Source organism: Euleptes europaea, chromosome 2, assembly GCF_029931775.1.
Source record: "Euleptes europaea isolate rEulEur1 chromosome 2, rEulEur1.hap1, whole genome shotgun sequence".
NCBI lineage: Eukaryota > Metazoa > Chordata > Lepidosauria > Squamata > Sphaerodactylidae > Euleptes > Euleptes europaea.
Window position 1 is genome coordinate 103316345 of NC_079313.1, and position 22232 is coordinate 103338576.

The 22232-nt window shown below is 41.1% G+C and overlaps 1 protein-coding gene across 1 annotated transcript; it reads right to left on the reverse strand.

Moving 5' to 3' along the window:
* Positions 1 to 3400: 3400 nt before the first annotated feature.
* On the reverse strand, positions 3401 to 21730 carry FAM83C (family with sequence similarity 83 member C). Its single transcript, XM_056845527.1, has 4 exons — positions 20816 to 21730; positions 14264 to 14431; positions 10081 to 10205; positions 3401 to 4424 (listed from the first exon to the last, which is right to left on the reverse strand). Exons 1-4 carry the CDS (start codon positions 21362 to 21364, stop codon positions 3551 to 3553), a joined length of 1716 nt encoding a protein of 571 aa, XP_056701505.1. The 5' UTR covers positions 21365 to 21730; the 3' UTR covers positions 3401 to 3550.
* Positions 21731 to 22232: the final 502 nt, after the last annotated feature.

Here is a 22232-nt window from a genome sequence, read left to right on the forward strand (position 1 = left end):
TATAAAGGGCCCCTGTGAAACATTGTGGTTTGGCCTTGAGTTTGAGAAAAGCTGGAACAGAGGATTGTGAAAGCCAAATGCTTGTAACAGAAGAACAAAGGAAGATGCCAACAAGACCAGATAAAGCCAATTGGAGAATTTACAGCTGTCTGAGTAGGTGTCAGCGGACACTGACCAATTTTGGATAACGGCGTGGGTTAGAAGTAGGGTCTGGCTGAGACAGAATTGTATTCTGCACCAATCAGCATGCAAACTGATCAGATATAAAAAGTCATGTACTTTTGTTATTTATTTACAATTGATTTGGAAGCTGTTTTCCCCTCATGCCTGTTTTGTGGCCACAAAATAAATTCTGCTATGCCTTTTCACCATGTGTGTGGTTAATTTGGTCTCAAACTACACCAAGCAATGAACTGTATGGCTTACCAATTGGTAACAGCAGGAGTGGGACATTCTAAAGAAAAGGCAGAGGATGACTACTGGAATGCCTTCTGAATTACCATAGGAGTTCATTGGTTTTCTGAACAACTATTGCCAAGTATTGAAGCAAAAGTTATTGGTTGCTTACAAGATTTGTTTATTTTGTTATTTTATTTTTGCTTTTAAACTGAAAATGTTTTAAACTATTATTTTAAGTCACCTTGAGCCATGAGGAAAGGTGGGATATAAATGTTTTAATAATAATAATAGTAATACATAATAATAAATATAGTTTTTATGTACTTTCTCCTAATGGCAGACGAAAATGTTCCTCCTCCCACACTAATACAAATTCTAAAGGGATAACACATACGCACACTATTAAACACAACCACCACTACAGAAATTCAACATTGCAATAAATCAGACTATATCATTCAGGTCATATCCTCTCATTTATTGAATAGAAAAAAGGCAAGCTTGCTGATCAAGTATTTATTTAAATAGCACCATCAATTCATATGGTGCTTCAGAGAATAAAATAAATAAAAAGGCAAGTCCTAGCCCTGAGACAATAAAAAATGCTACTGGTCAGATTGTATGCCCTCGAAGTACAAAACAAAAAGTATTATTTACTTATTTGGTAAAACCCTCTCTATTAAAAAGAATACTAAAGTGGCCTATAAAAATACCAGTCCACAAAACGGAATATGACCTAAACAAAAATTCACCAATATAAAAACGGCAATACACAATAAAGATTAAAAAATGGAAGCAGCAGCAACAAAATAAGTTCCACAATCATCTTCGTCTCGCAATCTCTGCATCCATCCATAAAATAAGCAAACAATTCCAAAAGTGATTAAGCTCTGTTGGAAAGCCATTAACCTCCAGAGATAGGAAGCTCTTGAGACTTGGAGCAGCAACATCAAAGGCTCTTGCAAGTACCTGTCTCCCTTACATCTCTCAATGCAGGTTCCTTCTGCAGGGCCCATCTGACCTCAGGGCCTGGACGAATTCACATGAGTGGAGACAATCCTTTGGGTTTTTTAATCCAGAATCCTGTTCTGGGACACTATAAATCAAACCGACATTTTTAATTGGGTCTGGGAATAAATTGGGAGCCAGCACAGCTGGCAAAGCAGTGGGTTTTGTTGTTACAGATTCCAGTTAACATCATAGCTGCCATATTTTGTACCAGTTGAGGTTTCCAGAGAGCCTTCAAAGACAGCCTCATATAGAGCAAATTGCAGTAGTCTAACTTTGATGTTACCTAGGTATGTATGACAGTGCTAAGATCTGCTTTCTCCAGGCTAACTTGTGCTGGTATAAAGTGCTCCTTGCTACCTTCACCACCTAAACAGCAAGGAGTTCAGAACCACACTGAAATGGGGAGCTTAATTTTTCAGGGGGAAGTACAACCCCCTCCAGACACTTAATTTTCCCAACTGCACATACCAGCTGCCTTGCATAAATTTAGTTTCAGCAAGAACAGCAAATGACTGCCTGTCATTTATTCCAGACTCTGGTTTAGACTCTTCACTGCCTTCCTGGACTTTGGATGGAAAAGAGAAAAAAGGTCGGACATCATAAACATCCTGATGACAATTCACCCAACTTGATGACATCTTCCAGTAGTTTTATATTCAACAACAAAGAAGAAAAAGTGGTCCCTTGCAGAATCCACAAGCCAATGTCCATGAGGTACAGCAGTAGCCCTTCAGCACCACCTTCTGGGACTTTCCTTCCAGGAAGGAACAGAACTACTCTGTGCCCCGCCCCCCTCTCCAGTTGTCCCAGCAGTCATCAAGAGTGACATCCTGCTCCTCCTGTAGAGTAAGGAGACAACCATTTCAAAATTAATTCTAACTCCCACTGATTTGAGTGACATTTATTTACTCATATGCTTAATACTCCCAGTGAAACCAGTGGGACTTTAAAGGGCCTAACTTGGGTTCAACTGTGTCCTAATTCTTTTTCAGTGATTCAGGTGGCAAAAACAGGGCTAGGATTGTGCACATCTGTTTTTGAAATCTGGTTCATCATCTGTTTTGGATAAATATATGTCCACGTAATTAAAGAGTGCACCATAATGTGCACAGAACCAAGGGCAAGATTCAGGTTGCACAGGCTGCTGATTTTCAGACATCTGCATCCACCCTTTGGACTACATACCTGACATAAATGCGCCCAGAGAACCACCTAATTAAGTGTTTATTGTGCAACTGAAAGAGTGAAAGAGTTTATTAAACATTAAAACAAGAGTCAACCATTTTGGCCCTACCAATGCAATGTTCCACTGCAGGATTCACAAGCTATTTAAAGAGATTATCATCTAACCAAACCAATGTGTTCTTTTTAAGAAAACATTTTGTTGCAGGAATGGAGGCTGTGATTGACATGGCACAGGGATTTAAAGAGTGGTTTCATGCAATTTCAAGTTTCTGCACCTGCAGCAGGATCCCACATTGATTTATTTCTTTTTTGAAAATATATCTTGTGGGTTGCATATTGCAGATTAATACCTGTGTACCACACCAGGGAGAGAAGGGAAGAGAAGTGAGGAAGGAGTAGCATAGGAGAGGGGAGCAGGGCACACACCTTTAAAAGCCCAGATCTGCATATCCCCACTACTGCTATCTGTATTAGCTCCGAATAGGGAGCCTTGCAGGATTGTCCTTAATACACAAAGTGAGAGGTCTGGACCTGCCAAAAGGCAGGATTAAGTGCAACTTCTGTGGCTGTCGTTTAGTATGTATGACTTATGTTCCTCATCTACAGGCTCTACCAGGAAATGTGAAATGCCCTTCCATTAGTTTCAAGAACCATTTGTTATGCCTGTAAGTCAGAACCATCCAAAGAAGTCCACGGACACCCATTTTTTTAAAAGCTTTCATAATTCATTATATTTTAATTAATAATAGGAACCTCCAGTATCAAAGGACAGCTCATCCTGTTTCTCTCGCAGAGTTGTTTTTTTATACTTGTTAGGATGCCGCCTCAGCTTTTGTTCAGCCAAATCTGAAAGCTAGAACAATAAAAAATGTGGGTTGTTGAAAGTCCATATTTTTATTATTATAGGTGTCATGCCTACACTCGTTACCCACTTGCTAAAACCCCAGAATACAGATTACAGCTCAAATCGACTGTGAATCTGCTTTGGTTTCGATTTGTTATAGTTAGTAATCAGATCCAGTTTACTGTGACCAAGAGTCATCCTTTTCTCACTCCTCAGTATATGGCTTTTGTTTTCCATTGGCACATCATCACAGAGGCCAGAAGGGCAGGGAACTGTATATCTGATGTCACTATTTAGTGGATGAATAGGCTTGTTAAGGAGATCTAGTTTGGTGTATCTGTGCATGATTGGTTTCTCATCCTTCTGTATTTTGTTTACATTTTCTATAGGCTGAGCAGCATAGAGGAACTTGTTGTTTATTCCAATATCCTCAGTCCCAAACTGCAAATCATGCCCGTATCTTGCTTTGGTGTCTAACATTGGTGAAGATACCGATAGCAAAGATGTCTTAAATCTTAGAAGATTAGATGCATCATCAAATGGAGAATTTAATTTTGCCGGTGTGCTGTAGTTCGAGTTTGGGTGCTCTGTGGGCTGGTGTTTCAAGTCACAAAGCCTCAGGAAGCCAAGTGCATCTTTTCTTGACTCACCAGGAGCCAGTTCTTTCTTCTCAGAGGGTACAGTGGAGGTCTCTTGGTTTCGATATGGCGATCTTTTTATGCTTACTATGCTGGAGTTGGAGGAGCTACTCGAAGGGCTTGAGGTGTCACTCTCATTCATTTGTAAACACTTTAAAACTGGCTCCATTTTCGGCAAGTTTCTAAGAGGGGAGGAAGTGGATCTTTCAGCACTGGAGGCACTGAGGTTATTCACAGATCTCGATTCAGCATATATGCATCGGAACTCTCTGTCAAAGTCCTCAACAAGTTTTCCTCTGAACTGTGTCACTATGCAGGTGTGGACTTGGCTGCACAGCCACGTAAAACTGAAAAGAAAAAACCCAGAGATAACGCAAGTCAATATCACGCTAAATTCCAAACATTTTCTGTCTTAAGATACTACAAGAATGCACTGGGGGAGAGGAATCTCATCTCCCTCAGCTGGTCCTTCTCCTTCATAGCCCTTGCAGCTTCTCCACTTTCCCCACTTCCTTCCTACCCTCCCACTTTTCTCAGTTCTTCCACTTTCGCTCCAGTCCTTTCTTCTTTCTCCCTTGCAGCTTCTTTTTCTCCATTGTTCCCTCCGGTCTTCATTCCCCCATTTTTCTTTTCTTTTTCCCTTAGGGTTGCCACTGGCAGGAGGTTTTTGGGGCGGAGCCTGAGGAGGGTGGAGTTTGGGGAGGGAAGGGACTTCAATGCTATAGAGTCCAATTGCCAAAGCGTCCATTTTCTCCAGGTGAACTGATCTCTATCGGCTGGAGATCAGTTGTAACAGCAGGAGATCTCCATCTAGTACTTGGAGGTTGGCACCCCTATCTTCCCTCCACTCTAGCTTTGCTTCCACCTGCAATCTTGTTGTTTCTGTCTATCCTTTTCTTATTTCCTCCCACCACCTCTACTTTGCAGCAGCCATTTTGAATCACCCAGGAAACCACAGTTGCCTAAGCAATCCAGAATGGCTATTGAAATGGCATGAGTTAATCTTGCAAGATTTCAGCATTGTAAAAATGTTGGTGTTTTTTTATCCTTCCATTTATTTTAATGTAATTTTTTTCTGCAATCTTGAGGATTCACCCAGATTTATAGAAGTATTTACCCCTTCTGCACCTGGCTCCACTGAGCAAACTTTTGATCTGCATTCTGAATGTGATATATAAATGGAGTAACTGTGGAAAAGCTTGTGAGTCAATAATAAATAAACGTTAAAAATTGAAGTTGGTTAGACATATCACTAGCACCATTGTTAGTGTTTTGCTGGCAATGTGCCATGGAAACTAATAGCACAGATCCAGTCTTAGGCTGGAGGAAGGCGTCACACTTTGCTTAGTGGTACGGTAGGATAGCTCTAGGACCCACACCAATGAGTGGATCAGTGACTGAGAATAAGTTCACAGAAGCTATCTTCATTAGGCTATAACTGAAGCTAGTAACAATCAAATTTTGGCTCTGCATATTCTTCAGATCCAACCCCTCCAGCCTGGTTTGGTCAATGTTAACTGACCATTACCAATCACAATAGATGAAGGTGGAGTGAAAATTGGAGGGAGGAACATTAATAATTTGAGATATGCTGATGACACTACATTATTGGCAGAAAATAGTGAAGATTTGAAATGACTACTGCTGAAAGTTAAAAGAGAAAGTGCCAAAGCAGGACTACAGCTGAACATCAAGAAAACAAAAGTAATGACTACAGGAGAATTCCCTATGGGTGTGAAAGCTGGACAGTGAAGAAAGCTGATAGGAATAAAATAGATTCCTTTGAAATGTGGTGTTGGAGAAGAGTGTTACGGATTCTGTGGACTGCCAAAAAACCAAATCAGTGGGTTATAGATCAAATCAAGCCTGAACTGACCCTAGAAGCTAAAATGACTAAACTGCGGCTATCGTATTTTGGTCACGTCATGAGACAACAAGAGTCACTGGAAAAGACAGTAATGCTAGGAAAAGTTGAGGGCAGCAGGAAAAGAGGAAGACCCAACAAGAGATGGATTGACTCAATAAAGGAAGCCACAGCCTTCAATTTGCAAGATCTGAGCAAGGCTGTCAAAGATAGGACATTTCGGAGGACTTTCATTCATAGGGTCGCCATGAGTCGGAAAAGACTTGACGGCACTTAACACACACACGCACAGGAGAATTACACAACTTTAAGGTTGACAATGAGGAAATTGAAATTGTTCAAGACTTTCTATTCCTTGGCTCCACCATCAACCAAAAGAGAGACTGCAGCCAAGAAATCAGAAGGAGATTGAGACTGGGAAGGGCAGCCATGAAGGAGCTAGAAAATATTTTGAAGTGTAAGGATGTGTCACTGGCCACCAAGACTAGATTAATTCATGCCATCGTATTCCCTATTACTATGTATGGGTGTGAAAGCTGGACAGTGAAGAAAGCTGATAGGAAGAAAATAGACTCCTTTGAAATGTGGTGTTGGAGGAGAGTGTTACGGATTCCGTGGACTGCCAAAAAAACAAATCAGTGGGTTATAGATCAAATCAAGCCTGAACTGACCCTAGAAGCTAAAATGATTAAACTAAGGCTGTCATATTTTGGTCACGTCATGAGACGACAAGAGTCACTGGAAAAGACAGTAATGCTAGGAAAAGTTGAGGGCAGCAGGAAAAGAGGAAGACCCAACAAGAGATGGATTGACTCAATAAAGGAAGCCACAGCCTTCAATTTGCAAGATCTGAGCAAGGCTGTCAAAGATGGGACATTTTGGAGGACTTTCATTCACAGGGTCGCCATGAGTTGGAAGCGACTTGACGGCACTTAACACACACACACACCAATCACAATGGTCCAAACAGATCACTCTCAAACTCATTAGATGAGTCCCATTAGATGCTCTCTTCACATCTGACGAACAGCAAGCCTATAGGCTGTTGAAACAAAGAATACTAGACATAGCAGAAGAGTTGGTTATTATATGCCAACTTTCTCTACCAGTTAAGGGAGACTCAAACCAGCTTACAATCACCTTCCCTTCCCCTCCCCACAACAAACACCCTGTGAGGTAGGTGAGGCTGAGAGAGCTCTAACAGAGCTGTAACTTGCCCAAGGTCACCCAGCTGACTTCGTGTGGAGGAGTGGGGAAACAAATCCAGTTCACCAGATTAGTCTCCGCTGTTCATGTGGAGGAGTGGGGAATCAAACCCGGTTCTCCAGATCAGAATCCACCGCTCCAAACCACCATGCAATAGAGAGGCAAACCATGTTCTCATTAGCTTGCAGGGTCTGCTCCCCGCTGGGACTGGGTATTTACCCTACTTTCAGAGCTTTACCAACTTATTTTTCTTGCTTAACATCTCCACAACTTCTTCGGGTTTTTATGTTAGCTCACCTGAACATCCTCCCGACTGAAATTCTTTGGGGCAGATTTAAGAACATCCCTGTCTGTAATTGGACCTGCCCATGCTTGCAAAACTAACCAGAAACAGTGGCTCATGTGTTGCTTCATTGTGCTTTCTATGTGCCCTTACGGGTAACCTACATTGATCTGCTGATGCAGGATATTGTCTATCTCCCTGCAAAGGACAAAGTGGCTTTCCTCCTGGCTGATCAGCACCCCTGTATTACAGAGGAAGTAGCAAAGTTTCTTTTAGCTGCTATGAAGATTCAAGGAACCAAGTGTAAACCTAGAATCATAGAGTTGGAAGGGACCACCAGGGTCATCTAATCCAACCCCCTGCACAAGGCAGGAAATTCACAACTACCTCCCTCCCACACCCCCGGTGACCCCTACTCCATGCCCAGAAGATGGCCAAGATGCCCTCCCTCTCATGATCAGCCTAAGGTCATAGAATCAGCATTGCTGACAGATGGCCATCTAGCCTCTGCTTAAAAACCTCCAGGGAAGGAGCACTTACCACCTCCCGAGGAAGCATGTTCCACCGAGGAACCGCTCTGTTAGAAACTTTTTCCTAATGTCTAGATGGAAACTCTTTTGATTTAATTTCAACCTGTTGGTTCTGGTCCAACCTTCTGGGGCAACTAGGCACCATCCTCTATATGACAGCCCTTCAAGTACTTGAAGACGGTTATCATATCCCCTCTCAGTCTTCTCCTCTTCAGCTCCTTCTACCTTTCCTCATAAGACTTGGTCTCCAGACCCCTCACCATCTTCATTGCCCTCCTCTGGACACATTCCAGCTTGTCTACATCCTTCTTAAATTGCGGTGCCCAAAACTGAACACAGTACTCTAGGTGAAGTCTAACCAGAGCAGGGTAAAGCGATACCTCTTTGATTGTTGTTATGATTGATTGATTTCATTATCATATAAACTGTATTTTATCTGGATACAACTATTTTTAATAATTGCAACTGTAATTCCTATGCCATTAAAGGTTGATAGATAGGAAAAACTAGGACTTGAACCTGTGAGTTAGCTAATACAAAGAAATGGTTATAGATCATTGCCTGGTAATAAAAATGAGGAACAAACTGAAAGACAGCTGGTGCAGCCATTTGGGAATTTCATTGATACGTTTCATGAGCTGGAAAATACCTCATCTAGTTCCAACAGGATTTACTAAACCTGCTTAGATTGGCACTGTAATTCTATTTCTAATTGGCCTTGACAGTAGCGAATCTGACTGCCAAGTGTGGATCTGAAGTCAGAGGTTAATAAGCTGTCCTATTACAAGTTATACAAAAAATGCATTTTGGAATGGAGCTCTGGTATGCACTGAGATGGTTTTATAAGCTGGAAAAATTCCATAGAGTAGGCAGGATTCCTGTAAGTAAAGGTGAGGTTACTATTAAAGCCTTCATGACTTCACAAATGCACAGAAATCAGATGTGGAGACAGGAGAGCTACATGCATAGAGTATAACAGTATCAGTCAAGGAAGAAGGGTTCGTGGAAATTAAAATAAAGAAGGGCAGTTTCGTCAAAGGAGAGCCATGGAATAGCCTAGCAAAAGGCTCATGGATGTAAAGAGGAAGCCACTCCTGTGATTACTGATGCTGCAATTAAGATGGAAAGCAACATGGTACAGGTAGAGTGCTGCCTGCTTTCAATGTTTCCTCTCACCTAAAAAAATAAAATACAGTGTACACTGTATCATAGGTGGACTGAAAGCTTGCCGTTGTTAGTTTGTTGTTTGTTGTTGCTCTTGTTTAACAGCTGATACAGGTATTCCAGTCACAACTTTGCTTTCTGATGGTTCAATGTATATACAATTATTAAAATTATTGTTTAAAATTACCTTCAGGCTATGTGTATAAAGTGTATATAAAACATAAATGAATTTGGGTCCCATCCCCAAGATATATCATTATGTATATGCAAAAATTCCAAAAAATTCCAATATATGGAAAGATCCAAAATACAGACTACTTCTGGTCCCAAGCAATCTGGATGAGCAATACTCAACTTATAGCTGTGGAAAGCAGGCAGGAAGTGAAAAAAAGGTGTAGCAGTCTTTGTGCAATTTTTTTACATTAATGTTTGGGGCAGGTGTGATTTTATGCATTTATCCTCGTAAACAAGTTCAACTGAGTTCTGCCAGATTTATTCCTAGGTATGTACCCATAAGATTGCAGCCTTATATTCCTTTTCAAGGAGACGCTTAGTTAATGGTTTGTATTTCCTACATTTGCATAATGATGTAATGCCAACTCACATTATGAGTTTCTACATTTTAACATTGTTACGCAGTTAGAAATTCAACACCACCATCTCTTTGTTCAAAAAAGGCCATGAATTCAGGAGGAGAACCCAGATATTACACTTTTCTATTGACAATGGATAATACATTTAATTTAATTTAATCCTGCTTTGAACACAAATGGGCAACATTCAAATCACCTGAATTATATAGCCACATGGAATATCATTCAGACTTAAAATGATTACTTCCTGAAATATACGGTGCAGTAATCATTTTCTCAGGATTCAAAGCAAACCACATTTACAGGTAAAAGAGCATTCTTAGAATTATGTGTGAAAATGATCTAATTCTCCATAGTTCTCACCTGTAGGTCCCAGCAAGGACTTGTTCACAGTCTGTCATCATGAATTTCTCAAGAGCTTGTCCTGCAAGCTTCTTGCCAGACTTACTGTAGTATGTGTCTCCGCTCACACAACGTATGCGCATGTTCTGGAATGGGGGGAGGGGAAGGCACATTAGAAATAAAACACAGCCAAGACATCTCACTTTTCCATTCAGTGAGGCGCTTAAGGGGGAAAGTAGAAAATAAATGAGTGTTGGGATGTGTCTAGTCATTTAAGGCACAGATCTCAAAGGAGTGGAAAAGACCATTTTGCATTTTAACATATAACATGACTTTGAGATATTAGTCTCTGGCTAAATACCAGAGGATACTTTCAGACTAGGGTTGCCAGGTCCTTCTTTGGGGCAGAGCCTGAGGAGGCCAGGGTTTGGGAAGAGGAGGGACTTCAGTGCTATAGAGTCCAATTGCCAAAGCAGCCATTTTCTCCAGGTGAACTCATCTCTTATCGGCTGGAGATCAGTTGTAATAGCAGGAGATCTCCAGCTACTACCTGGAGGTTGGCAACCCTATTTCAGATATGTATGTTTTTGCCTGTCAGTCGTAGTAATGGAGAAGGTCCGTGTTGATTCCTGCCTGTTCAAATGGCAGACCCGATACAGGATCAGCAGAGTCAGCATACCCAAAAGAGCAACCAAAAGAGCAATCGTTTCTAAAAATCCCTTTCCTTTGGTACTCCCCACCCCCATCCAGTGGTGTTGGCTTTTAAGCCTAATTGAATTGACCAGTCTGCATTTAAATCTAATAGATGATTTGCTGGTTTGGCAGCAAAGTAAGGAGCCTGTGATAAGTCCTCTGGGGGAAAAAAGCAGACGTGACACATGCACAGGTGAAACGTACTTGTTGAGACATCACCTGGTGTCCTAGTAATGTTAAAGTTCTGCTCTGGGGGCAGGCAATCAACACATCTGGGCTTGGCTTAGGATACATGTGGTGCTATATAGGTGTTATATAGCAACTCAATGCTTTTGCAGGAGGGTTTAAATATGGGTGAGGAAGATGACTGAAGGAGAGGAATTCATAAAATTATGAAAGGTATGGAGAAAGTATATAGACCTTTTTCACACCCTCACCTAATCTGTGGTGTCACTCAAAAAAGACAATTTGTAGAATGTTTAGGACAAAAAAATTTTTTTTACTTCATTTGTACTATGCCTTTCTTTCCAAAGGCACATACTTTAAAATAATGGGAGAATCTTACACAGTTGTAAAACAAAATAACTCTGTCCTTTTTTGGAGGCTCATATCAAGGCAGGATAGGGTTGTCAGGTCCCTCTTTGCCAATGGCGGGAGGTTTTTGAGGCGGAGCCTGAGGAGGGTAGAGTTTGGGGAGGGGAGGGACTTCAGTGCCATAGAGTCCAATTGCCAAAGCGGCCATTTTTCTCCAGGTGAACTGATCTGTATTGGTGGGAGATCAGCTGGAATAGCAGGAGATCTCCAGGCATTACCTTGAGGTTGGCAACCCGAGGGCAGGATCATAAACCCTCCTTTTTACTAGATATGTGCATTCTCTCTGATAAATGGATAACTTATTTTCAGAGATTATATGATGACTTTGGTCAGGATGTTACACTACTAAAGATAGAAAATTTACATCCATGGCCCCAGGTTAACCCACAAGAGATAAAGTCTCACATCTCCAGGCTAAAGAACAGTAAAGCACCTGGCACAGATGGTATTTCACCCGAAATCCGAAAAGGAAGTATAAATTGGTGGGCATCGTTTCTGGCTTTCCTGTTCACGTTCATTGATTCAACTGGGCGTAACCCTAAAGACTGTGGGGGACTTCGATAAAAATACCAATGTATAAAAAAGGCAACAAAAGGGACCCAGCAAGTTACAGGCCAATAAGCCTCTTAAATATTATAAGTAAATTATATTCAAGACATCTATTTGATAAATTTGCAAGTTGGCTAGAACAAGAAAATCAAATTGTACTCAAGCAAGCAGGATTCAGAGAGGGAAGATCTACAACAGAGCATTACCTGATATTACAGCTTATGATTGAAAAGTATGCAGCAAAGGGCCCAACTTCCTTATTTGCTGCCTTTATAGATTTAAAAGCAGCTTTTGATTCCAATTCAAGGCCCAACCTCTGGCAGAAATTGGAAGCATCCAATATAGACAGACGACTTTTTTCTTAATTCGAGCTCTACATTGACATTCATCATTTATAGTGAGATGCAGCCCAAGAGGCCAGTTTACTGATCAAATGAAAACTTAGGGGCGTTAGTCAGGGATGTCTCTTAGCACCCTTGTTATTTAACTATTACATCAATTACACAGTAAAGATCATGAGAGAGGCTAACTTACACCCACCCAAATTGGCAGGCCGTCCTTTACCAATACTGCTGTATGCAGATGATGCTGTACTGTTATCCAGAACACTGTTTAGGCTGCGAAGAACACTGGATACCTTTGAAACGTTTTGCAAAAAAGAACATCTTGTAATTAATTTTGATAAAACCAAAGTATTGGCTTTTGGCTCGTATCCAAAAATTAGAAATTGGGTAATGAGGGAATAGAGCAAGTTAATAAATATAAATATCTGGGTATAGTTATTCAGGACACAAGGTCAACTACAGCACACTGTAATTTCTTGTATGAACGAGCGGAAAGATCAGTACACTCTATTTTAAAGTTTTATCACTGCAAGGGAGGTTTCTTTGTGCCAGAGGCCTTAAAGCTGTATCAAATTAAAATCTTGCCCCAATTGCTCTATGGTATCTATCTAGGTCCTTCTATTCCTGCCTATCTTCTCTAGAAAAGGTACAGTCTAAATTCCTTTGTGCTATTTTGCAGGTGCCCCCTTGTATATCTAACACTCTAATTTGACTTGAGTTGGGCATTATGCCAATTGAGGCTAGGGTTTTTCGTCTATCTGGCTATCAATGGCTTAGGATAAATATAAATGGAAGAGGCCTACTTCAGCTGTTAGCCCAAGTAGATACAGGTGGTTAGGAATAACATAGGGAGAGTGGATCTTTCTCCGAGTGCTCTCCTAAAGCTGGTTTATGAACAGGCAAAAGGCTTAGTTAGAGGATAGTGGATGTAGAGCGACAACATGATCTTAACAAGTCACCATGTTTTAGGTCTCCTAGGAAATACAGGTATATCATTAGGGTTGCCAACCTCCAGGGACTAGCTGGAGATATCCTGCTATTACAACTGATCTCCAGCCAATAGAGATCAGTTCACCTGGAGAAAATGGCCACTTTGGCAAATGGACTCTATGGCATTGAAGTCCCTCCCCTCCCCAAACCCCACCCTCCTCAGGCTCCGCCCCAAAAACCTCCCGCCATTGGCAAAGAGGGACCTGGCAACCCTATATATCATGGCCCCAGCTCGTTATCTCTCACAGTTTGATGCCCATCAAACTAGAAAAGCTCTCACTCTGGCCAGATGTGAGGCTATGCCCTCAGCTGTACTTGAAGGCAAATATTAAAAAAAACATACTTAGAGAGACTCTGCCCATGTACAATGGGTGAGGTGGAGACGATGGTACATGTCTTTTTTCGATGTCCGTACTACAGTGGATTGAGGGCTAAGTTTGTTTCCCCTTTACTAGCTAAACTCTCAGAATACTCAGAGCGGGTATGGTTAGAAAAGCTATTAATTGATGAAGATCCCATTATTTCGAAGCAAGTAGCCAAATTTTGTGCTTATGTGGTCAAAGCTTGAAACAAGAAAAGGGTTTCTGGTAATGATAAAGATTCATAGCAACTACAGATCTATGCTTTATATGGTTTTATATTGTTTTATATATAATTTTATCTATTTGCTAGTAATTTTTGAAAACATAAGGTTTTAGGTAATTACATTAGTAGCACAGAATTTGTACCTTGATATTTCCTGGTCTATGACTGCAATACATTTATTATTATTATTATTATCCTGCCTTTCTTCCCAGTGGGGACCCAAAGAGACTAGGACAATACTGTTTCACAAATGCATAACTGACTTGTGCAATTCATTTTTCAAGATGTGATGGTGACCATTAGCTGAGATGGCTTTTCAACACATCAGCATGGGAAGAGGAAGTGTAAGAAAATATATGTAAATATTTTTTTCCTTCCTCCCTTCATTTCTCATGTTTCATCCCATGTTCTTTTAACATTGCCTTAAATTAAAATAAACGGTAGTATACTGGGAAGTCATCCATGGCGAGATCCATTTTACTGCACATCTCTGCAAAGTGATCCAAGTTCTTTTCGTCAAGGATCAAGTAAACAGGGATGTGTCGTTTGCCTGAAGCTTCCATCAGGTCACTGAGTATCTCCATATCTGTGAAGATGTCCATCACAATCGCAATCACCTGTGTGGAGTAGATGGAAAAAACACAAGAGACATTTTTAAAGAACTGGCAGTAGATTGTTACAACACAATTTCCAAACTATAGCAACTGAGTTAAATACATTGTTTAAATGAAACAATACAAGAGCGCTTTAGCAAATTTGTGAAAATTTGTGAATTTTCTTTCCTAATCACAGATACATGGGAGCAGGCTGTGAGGAAAAAGCACTCCGCACATGCTCAGCGCCCCTCACTTCATAATTCTTCATCACGGTTTCCAGAACTTAGCCTTGGCATGGTGTTGCCAAGGGGCACAAGCTCAAGGATAACATATCTGAATTCAGATCTCTCTGGGTGCATGGAAGACTCAACAACAGAACTTCCTTCACCTGGATTGTGCCCTATATTTATATTTGTAAAGAAGGTGAAAATTGTGGTTTGGTTATAATTTATTATTATTAGGGCCTTTTCATGTGAGTAAAATTTCAGATGCAGAAACGTTTTTAAGCTAATAGAATAATAATTAAGAGATTGATGAAGCTGAATCAAAGTAGAAATAGTACTACATTGGATAACTTACTTTCTGCATCATCTGTCAACTAGAGACCTGACTGCATTTTAGCCGTTAATAAAACCACCCTGATCTCTTTTTAATGACAACAGACAATCATAAACAGAAAATGTAGGGCTAGAAACTTTTCTACTGTGCCTTTTGTGGCGAAATGACAGTTCACCTGAGATCTTGGTAAACATTTACAGTTCTGTACAGTTAATGTTGAATTTGCACTCTGTGAATGTTTGGAGGCTAAGCTAAAACTACTCTCAGGTAGCCAGAAGGTTGGAGAACCTGTTTCCCCCTTCCCCCCCCCCAGCAAATTCCTGTCATCTTCCTACCTGCCAAGGTAGGAGAATGGAATTCATACATTAATAGAAGTAGCCAGAAAACAATATTCTTGTTTCTTGCCTGAGAGTAGTACCAGAACTTTTACTATCATAGGAGTAAGGTTTAGATAGAATGAGAGAGGATAGCATATTTTATTTTTCTTTGCTCAGGTGTTGTTACTCACTTGTATGCATTTTCTTTTTGTAACCAATGACTGTTTATACAACTAAAGATAATTCCCCCACCCTGAAACTGGTGTTATGATTGGTCTCTGTGCCCACATACACGCATGCTAATCAAAATACCAAGAGAAGATAGGGAGATGTTTGCCTGGGTGTGAATAACCTTAACAAATGAGAACTCCAAGGTTTTTGCTATCTCCATGGTGGTTTCAAGTAGAAGAAAAAAAATTTATTTAGGAAGGAGCCTCTTAAAAGGATCTGAGGTCCAGATTACAAGGGAAATATACCCATAACTCACAACCTGGTGGTGCCAAGAGAAGTGCCATTTGCCTGCTTTCAGTGGGCAAACCCTTACTGAAGCATCCCTGTTTCCCACTGGTGCTCAAATGAGTGGTGGGAGAAAATGGTGTGAGTGTGTTGTTGATGTGTTAACATCACTTGCAGCTAAAACCTGGAATCCCAGGTGCTCTAGGATTTCACAAATCTCTAAGGTTTTTTGCCATAGACATTGGTGAATCTTAGAGTACCTGTGATGTCACTTACGGGTTTTAGCAGCAAGGGATGTCGACACATCAATAACATCCTTTTTCCTATGCCCTGCTCCCCAGAGTTTCCCTGATGGCAGCAAGAAGGAATCCTATCAGTGCATTACTGAAGGGGGGAGGCCTAATGGTCTTATGAGGAGGCAGCATGACCCCTATGCTGGTGTCCGTGCCGCTTGTGCCAAGCAAACTGGCATGGAAGCCAGTATAGTGCCACTTATGCCGGCCCCCCTGGACCACAGCGGCAGCACAGGGCTCGGACACTGGCGGGGCCTCTCACCAGCATTCTCCCAGTGCATGTTTCCACATCGGCATCCCGGGAGGCATTTCTGGGGTGTTTTGGGGGGCAGAGCTGCCATTAGGCAGCTTCCTGACCCCTTTCGGCCTGGGGACCCCCCCCCCCAACGCAATGATATTACCGTGCCACCTTTTTGGTGGCACAGCATCACTGTTCGCTATGGGGCCTTTCCCCACATTTTCGGATTTTTAAAAAATAAAAAACCCTTTTTTGCCCTTGCAGCGGCCGTGAAACCTCGTTGGAGGCCCTGCTGCACCTTTCAGGAATGGGCTGTAAATGTACTTGGGAGGTGGTTGGATAAACCTGAAGAATTCTAGCAGCTTGAGACATGGGCTGGTGGAGTAACATCTACATCCCAGTGATAGAATGAGGGGCCTGTGGGGCCCAGTTTACCACACCTTTCCAGCAGGTCAATTTGCAATCATTGCCAATTAACAATAATGCAGATCTCCATGCCATGAAAAATTCACATGCTGATTTCTGCACCTCAATCCGATATTAAAGCATGTCAGGAAGTTAGGCCATAGGTGGGGGGTTTCTGGTCATTTGATAGTCCAAAGAAAAGGTGCAGCTTTTCAGCTGGAGGCTATCTATATTGGATTGGATGGAAAGGCACCATCATCAACAATTGCTCTTCATCTTTTCTGTGATCATTCTGTGACTAGATACTACTATTGTTGCAATGTGTGGTTTTCAGATTTTCCATAATAAAATGATTTTAAAACCCTGGCTAACTGAAGAATAATTGACTAACTTAGGATATCTAGTAGGTTAAAATATTCTATTTAGATTTACTTTTTTGGCCCATAAAATCTGTGAAAAATACTGGCTTCTGATTTAGAATCTGATGGTTGAGTCCAAAAATCTTTTATTGGACTTGGCTCAGACTGGTTGCTTTCATTTCCACTATTCAAATACAATGTATTTTATCTCCCTATCTCTTCAATCTGTATGCAGAACATATCATTAGGAAAGCTGGATTAGATTTAGATAAAGGTGGAGTGAAAATTGGGGGGAGGAACATTAACATTTTGAAATATGCCGATGATACTACATTACTGGCAGAATAGCGAAGACTTGAAACTACTGCTGAAAGTTAAAAGAGAAAGCGCCAAAGCTGAACATCAAGAAGACAAAAGTAATGACTACAGGAGAATTATTCAATTTTAAGGCTGACAATTAGAAAACTGAAATTGTTCAATATTTTCTGTTCCTTGGTTCCATCATCAACCAAAAGGGAGACTGCAGCCAAGAAATCAGAAGGCGATTGAGACTGGGAAGGGCAGCCATGAAGGAGCTAGAAAAGATTCTGAAGTGTAAGGATGTGTCACTGGCCACCAAGATTAAGTTAATTCATGCTATCATATTCCCTATTACTATGTATGGGTGTGAAAGCTGGACAATGAAGAAAGCTGATAGGAAGAAAGTAGATTCCTTTGAAATGTGGTGTTGGAGGAGAGTGTTACGGATTCCGTGGACTGCCAAAAAACAAACAAACCAGTGGGTTCTAAATCAAATCAAGCCTGAACTGACCCTAGAAGCTAAAATGACTAAACTGAGGCTATTGTATTTTGGTCACGTCATGAGAAGACAAGAGTCACTGGAAAAGACAATAATGCTAGGAAAAGCTGAAGGCAGCAGAAAAAGAGGAAGACCCAACAAGGGATGGATTGACTCTATAAAGGAAGCCACAGACCTCAGTTTGCAAGACCTGAGCAACGCTGTGAAAGATAGGACGTTTTAGTGGACATTGATTCATAGGGTTGCCATGAGTTGGAAGCGACTTGGCGGCACTTAACACACACATTCAAATACATAGGCAGTGACTGACTGGGCACATGTGCATGCACTTGCTGTTGCCCAAGGTCTAAAATCCACCCAAGTGGCTTTGACCCCCCACACACACACTCCATAGCAATTTGTGAGTATTTGTGTGCACTGTGTAGATGTGTGTGACCAAGCATCACCATATGCTGATTCAAAACAGGGTTGAGATAAAAATGGTAAACAAGGCTTACAGGGGATAAATCCTCCTAAAGCAGAAATGCTGGTTGCATCAAACCTATTGTTTCCCAGTACTTCTTTCTCATAAATTAACAAGTTCCCCCAGAAGGTGAAAAAAAATTACTAGCTAACAATAACAAAGAAGCATGTAAACCATCTTGTTCCTTGTTCAGAAACTATCCCAGAGGGTTTTCCGTGTTAGTCTGTTGCAGCAAAATAAAACAGAAGTGGCACCTTAAAGACTAACAAGCAGACTGGCCATTATGCCACAAGGGAAAGTCCTAGTGGGCTAATGGCCTGTGGGGGGCATATCTCCCTGCCCCATCTGAGTTGCACATGCGACAGCTCTGCACCCTGGGAGATGGTCACCCACAGCTACCAGCACAGCCAGACCTCCCTCCATGGGGGGTGGCAGTGGAGGGGGGTGACAGGGAAAGGGAGGGGCCCTTTTCCAAGGTCATTTTGGCAATCAAGTTACACATAATGAATGATGAGAAAGTCAGAGGTTTCAGCCCTCTTGGGTGCAGATACAGAACATATAATTAAAAAAAACCCTATTAATAGTAGGTAAAGGCTATTTATAGCCATAGAAAATAGAGAAACATACAGACTACCCAAGGATACCACCATAATTTCCCGCCATCCCGGTAAAATAGAAGGATTCTTCTCTCAGTTATGCTAGCAGATAAGAATAAAGAGATCACTTTCAAAGTCGCCAGATTTGGATGGATAGCCTATAAGATTAGGAAACCTTGGGTAAGCCATATATAGGCTATTAAGCTATATTTTTTATAAATATATTGTATAATTCTGTGAATTTATAATTTTAAAATGTTTCTTTTCCCAAAAGTTATTTGATACCAGAAGTCTGAATTATTATATGGATTTTATTTTATTGGTCTCGGAAGTCTGAATTATTATATGGATTTTATAATTGGTCTTGGACTGTATTAAATACATTTATTATTATTATTATTGGACTATCCAAGGATGGTAAAGCATGAAGCATAAAAATTCGTATTGTTTCTCGTTGTCATGTTTTAAACATGTTACCGTGTTGCATCATATTGTAATCCTTTACGTATGGAAATTTTTTTAATGCTTCGCACTACACCTTCTGTTCAATTTAACCTTCTGTTTCTGAGATGATTTAGTAAAGTCAACATTCCCCAAAGCAATCAAGTTACTGATCTTAATGATAAATGTCAGTTAGGGATGAGCCTTTGTACAAGACTTTGTACCTATTTCACCCTTCACAATTCCTTCTCAGGCAAACAAAGAGCTTTCCTTCCTTACCAGTTTTTATGCTGCCATTATGGACAGGCATATCTTACATGCAAACTCAAGAATGCTCTCTCCTTCCCTTCCTGTAAGGGAGGCCGGACTCAGGCAATTAAACAGGAACTGGCCTCTCTTTGCAGAATTCTTGTGTCAGCACAGACTGATGCAGCCTTGAGCTGGCAAGTTCACTTATTTCAGCATAAGCAACTATTCTGATAGGCTTCTTTATCAGTTTAACAGTTTGTTGGGAAGGAACTAGAGTACTGTTTCCAAATCGGACCTTGGTGAGTTCATGTGAGCAGAGAGAGACATTTATAGGTGGAAATCAATGGGCTTGAGAGAAGGGCGCTTAATCCCTGCTGTGCCTACTGATTTTCCCCTGCAAATAGTTCCCCCTTTCATTTTCCCTCATCCAGACTTACTTATGGATTAGGAAGCCCACTTAGAGAGGAAATGTTTAACAGCAGCGAAGAGAGGCATTTGCAGAGAAGAACTGAGACACGCTTGCCTTCCAAGTAAAAGAGAGGGTTTGTCACGTCATTCATAATTCTATTTTTAGATGGCATGCTCACAATAAGTGTACAGTAAAGATCTCATTTTGTTCTGACAATACCCTTCATGACCAGATATTTGGCAATAGGTTAGAGTGAAGAGCTAGCTTCCCTCCCTTTTAAGTATTCCATAGACAATTATTGAAATTAAGAGGAGTTATTTTCAACAAAATGCATTTTGGATCCAAAATACAAGCGGATAATGGACAATGAACAAACAAGTAACTTATTGTACCTATACTGCCAGACCCACAAGGGCAGATCCTATTGGAAAATGGAACTAGTTTTGTATATAATGCCCAGGACATGCTCAAGCATCATCTCCATAACTGTGAATGTCACACTGGTTTTATTATAGAGCCTACTACATGTGAAGGAATTAGTCTGTGCAGCAAAATATATTTCTGGTCCAGAGACATCTTTCTGGATAATCCAGTGGCCCCCAAAAGTACAGAAACTGGCCTTCTTGTGATGAAAATATGGCCTCCAGAAGTTACAAAAATACAAAACAATACAACAATCTGACACTAATAAAATACCACACATACAAATTGCCTAGAAAGTTTTTTAAAAATTCAATATCTATATACTTCCAGTGTTTACTCAAGAGTCCCACTGAAATGAGAATCTTCCCCATTTAGATTTTTAATAAGTGCTGTACTTACTCTCTTGGCCTTGCTTATTAGAGATCGAAATAATTCCTTAATGTTGTTTGCCTTGTCTCTTTGGAAATACAAATTGACTTCTGTTTTCTCAAACCATGAGACGGGTGGTACCACTGGCCAACCCAGCTCCAACTCTGGGGGATCGATGTCCGACATAAATGGAAAGTAGGTCCCAGATGTAACTCCAGAAAGGAGAGAATCCCTGTCTGCACTATCTTCTCTTGTGAGCCCTGCCTCATGCCCGTTAATGGGAGAACCTGTGATGCTTTGGCTGTGTTGGTGTATGTAATCCATGTCTAACGTGGAAAGAAATGGCAGCTCCTTTTCCTGAACAATGGCTTGCAGGTAGCCAGATTCACCCTGTTCCAGAAAGGCATCCACAGCCAGTCTAGCCGTCTCACTGTGCTGTAATGTTGAAGGAGTGATTTCTGTCCGCCATGGCTTTTTCAGATCCTCCAAACGACTCTTCAGCTGTCCGATGGCCCCTTGAGGATTCCCGTAGCTCCTGGGGAGCCAGCTCTTTGACTCTGCTGATGGATACCCAAACATGATAACCGTTGCTGTTACCCCTGCTGAGGGAAATTCTCACCCTGTGTTCTCTCTTTTTTTCCCGTAAAAGACTGTTCTTTTTGCTGTGACTTTTATCCAAGCTCTCCCACAGGTTTGATCCCCAGGAGACAGCGTTTTGAGCTGCTTGTCTGATGTTTCCTTGGTCTTCAGTCTCTTCTAAACATATGGGCATTCCAGGGCAAAAGTGGTTTCTGGAAAAGTCTGTTCTCAATTTTTCTGCGGAAGTAGGAATGGTTGCTGAAAATTCTGGGTTTCAGGGCCTATCTCGATGTTTCCTTCCTCATGGAAATGAGGAGAAGGGTTTTCTGTAGCTGCTTTTAGACATACTTCCTTCAGCAATGCGACCCAGTTAAGTTCCCGCCCTAACTAACCCTAAACAAATTTCTCTCTTACAGTCAAAGCACTGGAACCTGTTCTGTCAGTTCTTGTGCCTGGAGAGGAGATATGAATGTTGAAACCTGTTCTAAGGCCAATGTGGATTTATGTCATAATTATAACTCTGCACAAATGATACAACACTGTAATAACACTGAGCCAGTCTAGAAATGGGGAGGGAGTCTGCCTGTAATTCCTTGGCACACATTTTTTTTCTCAGGTGTTGTTTAAATTGCTGAAATTTAGTGCAAGGCAGTGTCTATTAATGCTCTCTAGTGCGCTCATTTTGTTTGAGCTGCAAAAGAAATGCTAAATACTGGGCACTTATTTTCTAAAGGTAAAGGTCCCCTGTGCAAGCACCGGGTCATTCCTGACCCATGGGGTGACGTCACATCCCAACGTTTACTAAGCAGACTTTATTTTACAGGGTGGTTTGCCAGTGTCTCCCCAGTCATTTTCCCTTTACCCCCAG